Genomic DNA, 15,805 nt, shown 5'->3' with positions numbered 1-15,805 from the left:
GATGAGCACTAACTGAAACTCCACCATTGAAACTGTGTAAAATGTCAACCATCTCTTCTTATGTCCAGGTGCAGGCAGCTCTGAAGAGACAGTGGATGCAGTACAAGACTCAGTGGGGCCAGAGACGAAAGGACCACTGCTCAATGCGCTCCACCTCTTACACAGCCACCTCCATCACAGAGGTACCCGCCTTCAGTTACCACCATGACTGTAACAGCGAACACTTGAACGGACGTCAAACAGAGGACTCTGAACTAGTGGCATTAAAATCAGGAGAGGCATACGCCTGAGCCCCTGACTCACAACAAGGATCATGAGCGTAGCGGTGGGAACAACCTAAAAAGAGCAACAGAGCAACGAGATGTACAGTAAGAAAAGAAAACCCATCTGCTTTTCCCGCCACATCTCAGTGATTAAATCTCAGAGGCTAAAGCTGGTTTGTTTAGCCCAGGACGATAATACGGGTCTGGAAATTGAAAACTCATTGAGACAGAGATGAATTAGCTACAAGGCTGACACTTCATATTACTTTACATTGCTGCTGCGGCTGCTTTTTGGGAACTTTTGATGCTGAGAACTCGTGGCATGAGACAAGAGCTGCTTTTGACATGTGTCATTTTCTAAGGCTGCTAAACTGTGGAAGTGCGTTCACAGCGCCGAAGCCTCGTGATGGTGCGGAGACAGAAATAACTGTGAGGGTGGTGATGTTTTCTGTAGGAGAAGATGCGATGGTGATTGATGGTGATAATGCCGTCACAACTGATATGATGTACACATGACAGATAATTATGATGGTGTGATGATGATGATCTTTAAGGTGAAGTAGAAGAACCAATTTCTTCAGAACCTCACCGATACCAAAAGGTACTATACTGTATATTGGTCACAGCTGGGAAGGGTTGGCCAGCTGAGCACAGATGCAGTGCCCTGAAGCAACACACACACATACACATTCACACACACACACATTAACCAACATCACAAACCTGATCGCTTGTGTCACGAGAGAAGTCACATTTTAGAAGACCCTCTGTGCTTAAAGCTCTGGAATTGTGTACATAATGTTTGTCCACCATGTTTCATTTGAAAAGAAAAGTGTTTAAATGTTTTTAAAGGATTTTATTTTTGTTTTCGATTAATATTTTATTCTTGCCAAGTGTCTGTCCTGTGATGCTGCACTCCTGACTGCTTTGTTGTTATGCAGTTGCTCTATTTGTGCCAATGCCAAACATCACGGGGCTGAGAAGCAAAAAGAAGCTAAATGCACACACACACACACACACACACACACACACACACACACACACACACACACACACACACAACAAAACAAAAAAAACATTTAAATAAAAAAACAACTTTATTTTAATTTGTAACAGAGTTATTTCACTGTGTATGATGTTAATGTGCTATCAGTTGTGCCAATGATTCTGACAAAGAAGCAGGTTCTCTATAAGCTGCCCTTTCTGACTTTATTTACAGTCATCCTTTTTCATGCTCATGATACCTTTAATATAATTTCTGTTTTTAAAAGATATTCTGCGCTCCATGCATATGTATTCATGAATTTTGTAGCCTTTGGTACAAATGAGCATCTATATGGCAAAGGACTTGCTACAGATGACATGACGGTACGATCACATCCTTACTGTATGCACATATGTAGATTCATATCTTAAAGGCTTTCTTCACATCTTGGATAGACATGCAAATAATTTATTGACTGTCCAAAACATAAACACATTCATATTACTCTACTGCCTTTTTTCTGTTGCTTCATTTATAATTTTGCCATAGGAATTTGCATTAACAGTCTCCAAGTTCAAGGTCTACATAAACAATGTAGCAGACTGAATTTGCATAGGAACAGGCAAACTCTTTATAACTTGGATGAGTAATGTATCTTGCATTAACCTATCAAAGTTACCTGAAAGCCCAGTAAGCTCCAGGGATTGGTCAAAAAATAAACAACTCTGAATTACATTTATTATCCCAGAACATATAGCCAATAGCCAAAAGAGCCTCAAGCAGGCTCAAACAGCAGTGATTTATTTATGGACCACTTCAAAGAAAATTCCCACAAAAAAGTTTAACTCAATTTTGAGAAAAGAGCTTCTTAAAATGACTCAAAGTTGCTGCTAAATCTAATTTGGCTATTTGTGATTGTGTTTTGACCTTTCCTTACAGACTCACTTAACATTTTCTGTCTACATAGCTGTTTCATTATGTGTGGTCACTGTACAGTATGTGTGGTGATTTTTTAGGTTTTCTTGTCATTGTCAACTGGAATAACTGTTTGGATTTGTGTGCGATTCATGAGACACCAATTGGTTATGATACAGAATAGTTGAAAATGCACATTTCCATGGACCTATGGAGTGGAAGACAAGATGCCACCTGCACATTTAGCCACATAGAATAACGCTCTTAAATTGGTCTTTACAGTAATGATGCATGTTGTAATAATTGGCTTATTAATACTACTAATATAACATCAAATTTAAACAATTAGTATAATTAAAGATAATATGTGAACATGTGCTTTCTGTTATATAACAAAATAAATACGATCACACTCAAAAATCAAATTCAAATATATAATGGAGTTTTATCTAGGAAGAAATTTGAACACTCTGCACTGCAAATCAATTTGTTTAATAAGATGATTAATCTCATCACCAAAATCAAGTCATGTCAATCAAGTCATCAAACACTGTTACAGATGCAACTCTTGGTCTGTATCTTTACTAGCTGTAAAGTTGCAGTTTAGCCAACAGGAAACACATCAGCCACATAAGCTGAAAGCTGGTTTTGTAGCTTCACTAATGACGTCATTAAAATACGATGTATCTATTTGTAATACTCTATTTCAGTGACTACTCTGTTGTTGTTGCAAGCTATAGGAAAGAAACTGAGAGTGACAATCAATGTGAGAGAATGACATCATCATCCTACAATAGTAAAGTAGGTTACTGCAACACATGTTCTCATGTGTAATCCTAAAGTATATTATTTATTTTAGTATGAAATTACATCTTTAAAAATGGTGTTTGTCTTGGATGTGGTGCACACTGTAAGTCATATTATTGATATTTTGGTTTGGGGAAGACAGATTCTGTATATTTTGTATGTTCATGCCCATGTAAATACAAGCAGACACTGTGTATATAATAGATTTTTGCACTGTGAAATACTCTGACAGCTATTTTTGTTACATTCCTGTCATTCATTTTTTGGCTCATGTTTGTCTTTTTTTCCTCTCTCTCTCAGCTCGGACTGGTATCATCTCAAAGCTGATAAAAAATGCATTTTGTAAAAGCCAAATTGCTTGTTGTTTTTCTTTTCCAATTAAAGAAAAGTACTTCAGACAAGAATACAGACGTAAAAGGTGATTTGGTGTTGCTTTTATTTCCTGAGCAATCAGAGAAACATGTTTTTGGAAAGGAGGAAAATAGATTGAAGAAGTCCAATGAAAATGGCCAATTCGCAGCACTTACGATTTGATGATGAGGTATATTTCATTGTGTAGTTTATAAACGATTTAATGAGATTATCTACTCTAAATTGAAGAAATCAGAGATATTTTTCCAACAAAACCAGCACAACATTTTTTTTGAGCATTTCTGCAACACTGATGATTCAGCAGCACTTTCCCTACCGACACCATTCTTGTCAATGTTTTAGGGTTGAGAGATTTTGTATAATGAGTGTGCAGGGAAAACAAAGGGAGACTTACTCCATTTAGTTATAGCTTTGTCAACCCTTGGGTTTGGCAGTGCCATGCAGCCCTTTTTATTCTAAAGGTTCAGCTCAAATCACATACTGTACCAGCGCCTGATGTGTGTAATAATAATAATAATAATAATAAAATAATCAAACTTATATAGCGCTTTATGCGGTGCTCAAAGACGCTTTACAATTTCCCTATTTCCCTATTTAAAGCTATGAAACAAATGTTTATAAGTTATAAAAGGTTAAAAAACAAACAAACAAAAGAAGACAAAAACAAAGGTTAAAAACATGACGAGTCCAGTGGGAGCTAGGAGTTGAAGGCTAGTAAGAAAAGGTGTGTTTTTAGTGCAGATTTGAAAGAGGAGAGGGTTGGGGAGATTTTGATGTGAGGGGGGAGTGAATTCCATAGGGTGGGGGCAGCAACAGAGAAGGCCCGATCACCCCAGGTCCGGCACTTAGTCCGGGGGACTTGTAGCAGGTTGGCAGAGACGGACCTGAGGGATCGGGAGGGGGCGTGGTGATGAAGGAGGTCAGCAAGGTAGGGGGGTGCTAAGTTGTTGAGGGCCTTGTAGGTGGTGAGGAGGATTTTAAAGTTGATTCTGTGTTTGATTGGAAGCCAGTGAAGTTCACGGAGGACAGGTGTGATGTGTTCTCTGGAGCGGGTACCGGTGAGGAGGCGTGCAGCAGAGTTCTGGACGTATTGGAGTTTATTGAGGACTTTGGTGGTGGTGCCGTAGAGAAGACTGTTGCAGTAATCGAGCCTTGATGTAATGAAAGCATGAATGAGTGTCTCAGCAGCGGTAGTAGACAGGTTGGGGCGGAGGCGGGCGATGTTTCGGAGGTGGAAAAAGGCGGTTTTGGTGATATGGTTGACATGGGGGAGGAAGGAGAGAGTGGGATCCAGGATAACTCCAAGGTTACGGATTTTGGTGGAGGGGGTGATGGTGGAGCCGTCAATGTTGAGGGAGAAGTTCTGAGTGGAGTGGGTGAGGGAGTCAGGACCAATGATGAAGACTTCGGATTTGTTGGAGTTGAGTTTGAGGAAGTTATTTTGCATCCAGGTCTTAATGGCAGTCAGACAGTTGGAGAGGGTTGAGAGGGTGGAGGCAGTGATGGTTTTGGAGGGGAGGTAAAGCTGTGTGTCATCGGCGTAGCAGTGGAACTGGAGACCATGGTGACGGAGGATCTGACCAAGTGGAAGCATGTATAGAATGAAGAGGAGTGGACCAAGCACAGAGCCCTGGGGGACACCGTGGATGAGAGGAGCAGTGGCTGATTGGCAGTTGTTGATGGCAATGAATTGGTGTCTGTCGGAGAGATAGGATCAGAGCCAGGAGAGGACGGTGCCAGTGATGCCGAGGTGGTGGATTGAAGACGGGAGATGAGAATGGAGTGGTGGATCGTGTCAAAGGCAGCACTGAGGTCAAGGAGGATGAGGATGTTGAGGGAGCCAGTGTCAGAGGATAGCAGAAGGTCATTTGTCACTTTGAGGAGGGCAGTTTCTGTACTGTGTTTAGAGCGGAAACCAGATTGGAAGAGTTCGAAGAAGTCGTTTGAGTCTAGGTAGGTGATGAGTTGTTTGGCAACAACACGTTCGAGGATTTTTGATAGAAAAGGCAGATTGGAAATGGGGCGGTAGTTGTTAGGGGAATCAGGATCAAGGCCGGGTTTCTTTAGTACGGGGGTGACTGATGCAAGCTTTAGGGAGGAGGGGACATGGCCAGAGGAAAGAGAGGAGTTTACAGTGGTTGTGATGAGGGTGGTGAGAGCAGGGAGACAGGCCTTTAGAAGTGCGGTGGGAAGCGGGTCAAGGTTGCAGGTTGATGGTTTCATGGTTGAGACTGTGGAGGAGAGATCAGAGGAGGTGATGGTAGCAAAGGTGGAGAAGGATTTACCAGTGGTTAGGGGGGGCCCAGGTTCGGGACATGGAGCGGGGTAGGTGGTCAACTGGCTGTGGATTGTGCTGTAATTGTGTAATTGTGTAATTGTGCTGGATTGTGTAGCAAGAATGACTCGATTGACACACTTTGCCTCAAAGATGGATGGCCGCACACACCCTACAACAAATTAAGGCTGGTATTGCACTAACAAGGCTGAGTTCTCCCTTTTATATGAATATTTTTAGCCTTGCTAACTGAGCTACTATATAATATGCAATTTCAGGCTCTGCTGCATCTTAATGGTACAGCCAAGTGAAAATGTTCTGTCCTCCAATTTCACAGGCCGTCTGAGGCTGAGATAATAATATAAGTATGAAGTCTTCGTTATTCTTCTGATAAATATCGTCCCTTCCCATCAGCATAACGCCAAATTCATCAAATGGAGACTTAAAATTAAAATTTCAATGCAAAATCTACAATCATATGCAAACTGTATTGTGAATGCAAGCAGAGATGGAGGAGTTATGTACTAATCAGGACACAATGAGGGTGGAATCTCCATAATTGTCATCGGGCCCCCCCTGTCATCTTTTCTTCTGTATATTGAATGGAACAATACTGCAGAAAGTTTGAGGAAGACAGCGTGAAGTGCTTTGAACAGCTTCCATCCTGGGATCACGTTGGCCTGTGAAACTTCAGGACAATGTCATCGGCTGGCTATTTCTGGCATTTGAGAACGTTCCCTGCCAGCGACAATCTCACAGTACACTGAACCAATCCAAAAATGTGTCATGTGCTCTGACATCAGCAGTAAAAGCGATCTTGTGTGTGGTTTCACTCAGCGGTGTTAAAACAAAATATGACAGTGGTCCATTTCTACTTCTTCCTCTTTGTGGTAAAAATAGTTCAAGGGCACCTTCCCTTAAAAACGCTCCAGGACCCATTGTGGCCCCTTCCTTCCCACCTCACCTTTCTGGCCGAATAACTGCAAGTTATATTAAAGTATGATCACAACTGTATAAAAAAGAATGACATGGGGACAAGGCCAAATGTAATTAATGTCAATATAACCTATAGATATTAATATGAAGGAAAGGAATCAGTACTTAGAGACACCTTAATACAAAAAGAAATACCATAGAAAATGAATGGACCCCTTCAGTATCTTCACTGACTTCTGTTTCTACGACCGTGGCCTATACATGACACAAAATTTTGTGCAAGACTTTTAAAAATACATATAAATAGCAGCTTTGCAAATAAAGACAGATTAAGAGCAACCACACTAGCAGGTCTGTGGGTTTTTTAGTTTGATTCTAAAGCCAGCAAACATGGCTCACAATGACAGTGCTAATCTTCAGCAGGAATAATGTTTACAATGTTCACTGTCTTAAATTAGCATGTTAATATGTCAACAGTTACAACAGTGACAAATGTATCTGTTTATTCAATAGCTGTGACATTTCACTCAAAACCACAAATGTCTGCTGTGCTAGAGGAAAAGGCAGGTGATCACCAAGGGAGTGCACGTGTACACGACTGCAACACAAAATATGAATGTGTCTTTCAGGTGTTGTTGTTGCTGTTTCTCTGTGTCTCAACAGACATATGCCATAAGACCCAGCTGCTGGATCAAACTGGTTTGTATGTGGGTATGTGCAATATAATTTCATGCTGTGTATGAATGTGTGCTTGTATACTGTATGCCTGCATCTTTGTGTGATTAAAGTGATGCTCAATTGCTTCATAGAAAATAAATCATCAAATCTCCTCTCATTCAGTGACTAATCTGCAGCATCGTTTCTATCTGCTCATGAGAGATAGGACATCTGAGTTGAGATGGGATTTAGCAGTAGTGACTGCTATGAAACATTATAAATTGCATGAAGTGCTTTTGTGGAGCATTTCATGGAGGAATATAAAAGGAAAAACTTTTCATGATAATTTAACAGGAGGAGAAAAATCTGCTTTTACACTCATTAGTTCATGATTGGCACATCATCCCTCATGGAAACCAGTGTCATCTGTACTCTGTTCTCAACATGATGCGCTTACAGCACTATTCCACATTTTAAGGCCAAGTCAATTTATTCACAAAGCCCAGAACAATCAAACATTTTATTGGATTTTTAAATTACACTTGATGGTGTTTGCATCTTCAGGAAATTAGCATCCCCCAGAAGTCTACAGTGAGAGGAGTAGAGATTACCTAATGAAATAACTCCTCCTTCAGGATTACATTGCAACACTCATAAATTATAATCTTAAATGAGCTTTGTGTTTTCAAGCCCTTTGATGTATTATTGGTAGACAATGCTCTCTGCATGATAATTATCTACACCCTCTTGATTTAAACCCCTTTGATATTAAGCTTGAAGTGCCACAGCAATGCCCTACAGCAGATCACTGATCCACTCGTGCAACAATAGTTACTGCGTATTCATTGAAGTGTCTTATTTTGCGGTGAAGCAGAGGAATGAGAAACATGAAGCGTCACTCATACAGTTGCAAAATGAAAAAGAGGGCAACAGAGAGAGAGAGAGAGAGAGAGAGAGAGAGAGAGAGAGAGAGAGAGAGAGAGAGAGAGAGAGAGAGAGAGCTGGAAATTATATTTTTCTAAACTGGCAGGGATGAGAACAGACTAATCTGTAAGTAATGAACACTGCTGCACTGTGCTTACCGCCACTCAACTTCAGAGGCATGGCACAGCTTCTCACCTCCCTAAACAACTGAGTCATGCTGCTTCCAAGGAAACCCTGAAAGGCACCAGTGGATATCTGTTAAATTATAGTAGAAGCACAACACGACCTGATGGAGTGAAGTTGAAATCGCCTCCCGGGTGCATCAAACAACATAACAAAAAGACTTCCCTTAACGTCTTGTTTGTCATAGAAGCAGGGGTGAGCCCAGGGCTTATAATACGTCTTACAAGATAACCGCCTCAGTCATGTCTTTCTAATAGCACTTGTTCCCTCATTATACACTAATGAGATTTGTGAGGAGAATTATTAATTATCAGGGTCCTTGATAGAGTACATGCTGTGACAGTGGAGAGGCTTTCCATGAAACAGCAATTTGTTGCTTCCGTTCTCTTCATTTGGTGCTTAAATTCACATCTTGTTTCAAAGCACAGCTGTTTTTTTATGCTACATATTTTTGCACTTTCGACAGCTAAATTGCAATTATTCACAGTGTCAAAACAATAATGCAGACACAAAAAATGCAATTTCATACATCCTTGGGTGGCAGAACAGTGTGCTTTTACTTGTTTGTCTGCTTGTATATTGGAGTGTTTATAATGTATTCCTTGGTAAAAGTCTTACAAGTCCTGCATTGTTATTTCGCTCTATCCACAAATGGTCAGTCTTAATATGCAGGAGGTATTACTCAGTGATGTGGAATGCTTGAAACATCCAGTGTACATTTACACAAACCAGGAGCACGTATTATTTTTTTTAAATTTTTACTAGAGTGAGGAGTACACAAAGAGTCTTCAAGGATTGAGAACAATTTGATGTAGATTCAAACTGAAGGACATTGTTAAATTTAATCAGACCTCCTGTTGACTTCATCAAATACCAAAAAGGTAATTTTCCCTTTGAGACCAAGTCGTCAACCAGATTCTATCACAAGTTTGGCTGATTGTGTCTACATGGGTGTAACATTCTAACTTGAATATCCTGCTGGAACTGTGCAGGGAAAAGTTTACTAGGCTGTTTGTTTCAGTCAGCGTACACAAACCTCTGATCCCTCGCGGCTAGCATGCAAGTATCCATTACCCCTGAGCCGCAAATTTCAACATGTACTTTGCAGAAATGCGGATATGCATCTGTGTTGTAATTCTCTGACACACAGAGATTACGGTGACACAGCCGAAAAACCAAAAGTGTTTAAAGTTAAGGCACCACAGAGCCTCGTTAAACGCTGGGTTAACAGCCAACGTTTCCCTCCCTTGCAATGGCTGCGAGTTCGGATTTTTCACGGTACTCAAAGCATTTTATGAGAGGTCCCGGCACAGCAGGATCAGCACTAACTTATTTCTGTTTTATTATCCCTGCAGTGTGAATTTATTTAACTGTGGTTTGAAGAGATACAGCTTTGAGAGGAGTCTGCAAGAGACAGGCAGCTGATGTTCTTACAAATATTTTATCTTTTTGTTCACATACATGTAAAACCGAGTTAATGTCAAAATGGATTCCCTTAGCACTTTTCAAAACCTGGATTACATTTCCGCAGATACAATCGAAAGAATATAAGTGCAGACTATTTGCTTCCACATCACTTTCCACTTTAGAGAGCAACCTCAAGGGGAATGGGTTTGGATTATTGATTATCACGTCTGTTTTACAGTGAAACAGAGGTTAGCGCAAGTTTAGGGGCCTGTTTACTTCGTCAGAACTGTTTGTCGGACAGTCAGATGGCTTCTGAAAATACTTTTCTGACGTCAGATTTGGGGGGGGGGGGGGGGGGGGCTGTGTGGACCCATTTCTGTAACTTTCTAAAATTGACGTTTCGACAGTCACACCTACATCACACTGTGCGTAGGTGATAAAGGAATCAACCTCTCTCTCACTCTAGCTCCCTTTTTTCAATCTTGATACCACTATTTGTTCTTTTTCATGTGAGTGCAACAGTATTCCAGGAGAGACTGTGCTCCATCCTATATTTACAAGAAAACAGCCACCCACTCTTTATGTTAACTAAAGATATTTTACCTTCACATAGCAGCAAACATATGGGGATGATCAAATCTGTTATTGTACTAACAAACCATGGCCAGTGAACATACACATACTGTAACAATTGAATGCAGCCTTCATTAATGCTACTGATTCCACCTGTGTTGTTTCTGACATGCTTGTTGTGAAAATCACGTGGTTATCCTTGTCCTTAAAGTTCCATATCAGTTTATTGCTGTTTTTTTGTCCCAGTCACAAACCCGCATGCCACTGAAGGTATTTTCCACCATGAATCATTAAGGAAATCTGTGGAAACGCAAGAAGTGAACTTCAAACTAAGTAGACCAAAACTTCAGAAGATACTCCCCAAATTTAACTAACTCACACTGCTAAAGCCTCAGCCTTTGACAGGACTAATGTATTTTTGAAAGAACAAGGAGTCTGTGGATGTATCAGCGAACACAAGCTAGGAAGTCACTTGATCATCAGCAAACAATGTGACAATCATCATAGTTAACAATTTACAGCAATTTCAGGCCTTTTGTTTTTTTGATCTTCTCCCCCACATACATTTATCTGCAGGAGGTAAAGGCTAAATATCCTGTCCCACCATTGCATCACTTTTTAATTGTCTTTTTTAGCCAATCACTGAGTAGCCACCAGGCAAATTGTGACCTAATTTGCATGAATTTAAATATTTCCCAGTTCTGAGCCCTTTCTTTTTTAGCATCACAGCTCCTTCCTATGTCCCCTAGAATCCAACAATGTCTTTCACAGTGATTTGCTTACATCCTGTAGAAAAAGAACACAGGTGAACATCCTTGTGTCGTGAGCCTTCACAACAAAGAAATGAAAAACTGGAGAAACAATTTCGGCAACCAATAACACTTTAAATATAGATTCAACATTTGAGTATTATATTAAAGTAAACAAGAAAAATCTTAAAAGAACATATGTTATAACACCCCATCTCATCTTAAACACGCTCACCTCCCATTTAAAAAAAAAAAAGCCTAAACCATTGTTCCACTGCTAATAAATCATGTGTGATTTGTGTGTGTGTGTGTTTATATAGGATTTAGGTGGTTTAAACACAAATGGATCATTTAATTGGTCCAACATACACAGCCCACACACACTCTCATACTTCAAGGCTCTTCATGTGCTCAGGCTCTAAGTCACACACTTAAGAAGAAGTGTGTGTTTCACCCTCAGGGGATAATATACACCAGAGCAGGTTAGGAAGGGACAGCCAGCCACTTTCCAGCCACTGATAAGGTATTGTTTACTGTCATTCAAACTTGCCTGTGGCACCCTATAGCCAGCACACACTCCTATATCACCTATCAAGCTTAAATCAAACCCGGATAGCACCAATCTGTCTCACTCCAAAGGTTTTAGGATGTCTACTGAAGTGGATGATAAAGATCAGAGAGCGCCATAAACACAAACAGCAGCAACACACACAACCATGAAAAATGAACCTGAAACAAGACAGACCAGAGCATCCTGGAGCATTAGCACAGATAGAGACAGGGCTCTCTTGCAAGGAGGCAAACAGAGGCAAAGTTGATCAGCATCAGATTTGCCATGTTTTGTAAAATCATTTTCTTGTGTTTTGCCTAAATTGTGTGACTGGTTGAGTATATGCAAGCAATTTGCTCACAGAGACTCTGACAGGATAATAAATTATAATTCTGACGATGAATGAGTAGAGGAAGATGATGAGAGAAACAAACAAAGAGGAGGAGGTTAAGGATTTTTTTAAAAGCAGAAAGTAAACAGTTGCTTTTCACTTTTTGATGGCTGCCACCAGTGCAAATATTAAATAATTGGGGAAAATTCAAGCACATGCACAAGACAGATGCATAATGCATCCGCTTTAGCGAGTCCACGATGCAAACCTCAAGTTAATCCTGCAGTTAATTTGAATATGTAAATAACACTGGCTGAAGCCCAAGCGGGATTGGCAGGGATGAATTATCCGAAGCAGGTCTACGAGCCCTCTGTCTGCAGTTTCTATCATCCTAGTGGTATCCAGGGGGAGATCCACAAAAAACCTGTCAGCGCTCAGTTAACCAGCACTGAGCTCTGCCAACAGTCTGCATATAAGCCTCACTCTCTGGGCACACACCTAAAACCCTTAGGATTACCAACATCAAGATCAAAAATGGTAAATCCTGAACGCCACATCAAACAGGCAATCACAAGGGCTGATGGTCATCTTGTTCAGACTGTCTCAAGGCAAGTGTTAGCGTGAGAAAACAGATGACAGGAGGCTAAAAGGGCACAAAACCTCATCTCCTCCAAAACTGTCATGAAGCTGGGGTTTGCCAAAAGCAATGTCAACAGACTGTAAACGTTTGTAACACGGTCTGTGTGTTTCTGCAACACTGCTGCTGGATTGGTGTTTTGTATAGAAATGCTTCCTTATATACTCTATTATTAATCTATTATTGTTTGTTAGGCTTTGGATAATAATAGTTATGGTTTAAAGTTAATTTTATGACCTTCTGAAACAGCATGCAACAATGTAAACTTCAAAGTCAACATGGATCACAATTTCTAGAGCTGCTGACAATCACGGAAACTTTGAACATGTGCAGCTCCTTTTACTATTTAGTAAACTCAGACTGTCGATGAGGAACATGTGATACAGAAACCTCGAGAAAAGCTTCTAAATGGACTTTGGGATGAGATTATTTTCACAGCTTTTATCATATTTGGTCATTATTCCTAATGGTAATAATAACATTGTAATTGCTGACATCTGGGAATGTGACAACATGGCTTAAAGGATGTCTGACCCCACTGTGCAAAATACACCTGTGGTCAATCTATCAGATAGCTTATCCAAAATGATGTGGGAGAGAAAACAAAAGAGAGTCTACAGACCGACATCCTTGTTCAAACTTGTCAGTTTCAAGAAGACAATTATCATTCTCTTTTGTCATCACTTCACCTCTTCAGGTATTATCCATAGATTTCACTGAGATTTGTTTGGAAGCTTTCCCACCATCCAGTGATCATTTTAACTAAAGCATATTTAAACCACCATAGCAGTTTAGTCCCTCTGCTGTCATTGAAGTGTCACTTTGCAGCCTCGTTATTTCACTACCCCAGTGCCACCAGTGTCAAGACCCCGTCTATGGCTCCCTAGGGCGGGATCTCTGATTGGCTGCTATTGCTATGGGGCTATATCTGTTCTCTTTCAATTAAGCTGTCTTTCCTATTGACCTGTACTTACCATAGGAGGATTCATTTCCACTACCTCTAAAGTAAATGGTATGGATGAACTTGTTTACAATCTGTCTGATTGTTGTGTTTTTGACTTTTGAATGTTGTGATCGGACTTTTCTGTAAGGATGTAAAGTTAATTTATATGGCACCTTTCACAGACACCACGTGGTTCACAGGCACACACACACACAAAACAAAAACCAATCAATAAAGAGGGTCAAAAAAACCAAGCATAAAAACCAAGTTAAAAACATAAAATAACATATTTTAATAATAGCTACTTGAATGCCTGTCTGAGCAGATGGTTCTTAACTGATTTTAAAAAAGATTCTCAAGACCAGAGAACTCAGACTTGTAGTGAGATTATATCATTATATCAGTGTCACCTTGTTCCCAGATTTCAGCAGTAAATTTGGTGAGAACAATTTTATTTATCTCATGGTCAAAAGTACAAAGTAAACCATAATAATCTTACTGCAGAGGAACAGTGGTTTGACACATTAAAGCATTAGCATTAATTGTGGTGTGCGCACTACATGTATTATTATGTTACAAACTACTTTTATATAATATATTACTAGTACGTCATATGTGTTTGTCCCCTTCTCCCTCTCTGGATCTCTTCAACACACACACACACTTCATACTCTCGGTGTGGCAGCAGAGCAAAGACGGTGTGCAATTACTTTTGAAAGAAAAGCTGTCATGGTTTGAGGTTAGCTCAGGTCCTGTTAAACCTTTCATTTGCCATCACCTTCATTCTGACTTCTTTAAAACTCCCTGATCTGTAGGCCACAGCTCTCCTCTGAGTAATGAGAAGCATGGAACGCCTTGGGTAGCCTGCTGAGCCTTATGATAACCTAGTGATTGAAATGGAGTTACTAAAAGCAACGCATAGGAACCTTAACTAATCGGTGTGTGAAATATTGGTTTAAATGGTAATTCTGGTAGATACACACATTTTCCACAGAACAAAGAGAATGTGAGCAGGTTTACTTTCCTTTGAGTGATGTAATGCTCTCAGTATTTTGCAATCCAGTAAAAATGAAAATACAATGTAATAATTTCTAGGTCACTCTTTGGGGTTATAGATATTCTTTGAGACCTGGTTCAGCTATTTGTGTTATATTTTCACTGCGCTACACACAGTTCACTTCCACTATGACAAAAGTGACCTTTTACAGTGACATTATGCTGTATTCTGTCAGTATTAGTGTTATCTGAAGGGCAAAATGTCATAACTGTATGTAGATCAAAAAGCTTGTTTTATCTTTGAGCTCTTGAGATCAATAGGCACAATGTTAATTTAATTGAAACGTGAAGTAATGGTGAGTCGGTTTCAAGCCCAATGTCAAACATGTTTCTTAATCATACACAGCAGATTGTTTGCCTGCATTGTGATATATACTTTCAATCCTACTGATAGATAATAAATATTGACCCTTATTGTATGCTAAAGTCTCCTCACAGTACAAACAAGTGAGGCAATCTGAGGGCATTGGTTACTCTTACGTAAACAGGAAGCTGAAAGATAACACTGCGCTTTGATTGTACTCTAAGTCAACAATACATCTGATTGGACACATATCACCAGAAATATTTGCACACTGTGAGACCATAAATAAGCCAGAGACTCAATTAGATTTAACTAATGAAATACGGAGACTCTCTCATGTGTTACTCATCTGTCTCAGTACTGAAAAGGCATCAATGTTTGTACTGATGCTAAAGGCTGACACGAGAGGCCAAGACCCATGAAATTATGTGGATACAAAGATTTTGTTTTGTTCACCAGAATACATTTTCAGCTTATTAGTGTGATTCACACTCTCCTGCTACAGTATACATTACTCATTTATAGCTCACTTATTAGGCGTGTTGGATATGAGTCATTTGTTATCAGGAACGTGAAATTATTCCTATGCAAGGATATTAAAACCCAATGAATATTCTGTTTTGCAAAGCAGCCGCAGGGCAGTGTTGTTTTTGGTTCCTCAAACAGGGAAGCCATTAAACAAATACATAATAAAGGAAGAATAACAAGGAGACGCAGTGTCACTGATGCAAAGCAACTGTAACCATTATACAACTGCAGAGCTGCAGTATGAGTGGTCTCATAACTGCAACTTTGAACCTGCAGCGTTAGTGCCACCAGCACCTGCTACAGAGAGGACAAGTGACAGCAGCAGTTCAGGCTTGCAAATGCAGACATCTACCAAGTACATCTATCTGTGGACTCATCAGTCAGATTGGTGCAAAATGTTGTACAGTCCC

General features: G+C 40.0%; 1 protein-coding gene across 1 annotated transcript in view; it reads left to right on the top strand.

Moving 5' to 3' along the window:
- The window catches only part of calcr (calcitonin receptor), a 29,865-nt gene extending 29,575 nt beyond the window's left edge, over nt 1-290 (top strand). Inside the window, exon 17 of the mRNA XM_062435754.1 lies at nt 69-290. Coding sequence (XP_062291738.1) covers nt 69-290 — 222 coding nt within the window. The remainder of the gene's footprint in view (nt 1-68) is intronic.
- Nucleotides 291-15,805: the final 15,515 nt, after the last annotated feature.

Source organism: Scomber scombrus, chromosome 16, assembly GCF_963691925.1.
Source record: "Scomber scombrus chromosome 16, fScoSco1.1, whole genome shotgun sequence".
Lineage (NCBI taxonomy): Eukaryota > Metazoa > Chordata > Actinopteri > Scombriformes > Scombridae > Scomber > Scomber scombrus.
Note: the sequence above shows the minus strand (reverse complement) of the source record. Positions and strands in the feature narration are given on the sequence as shown.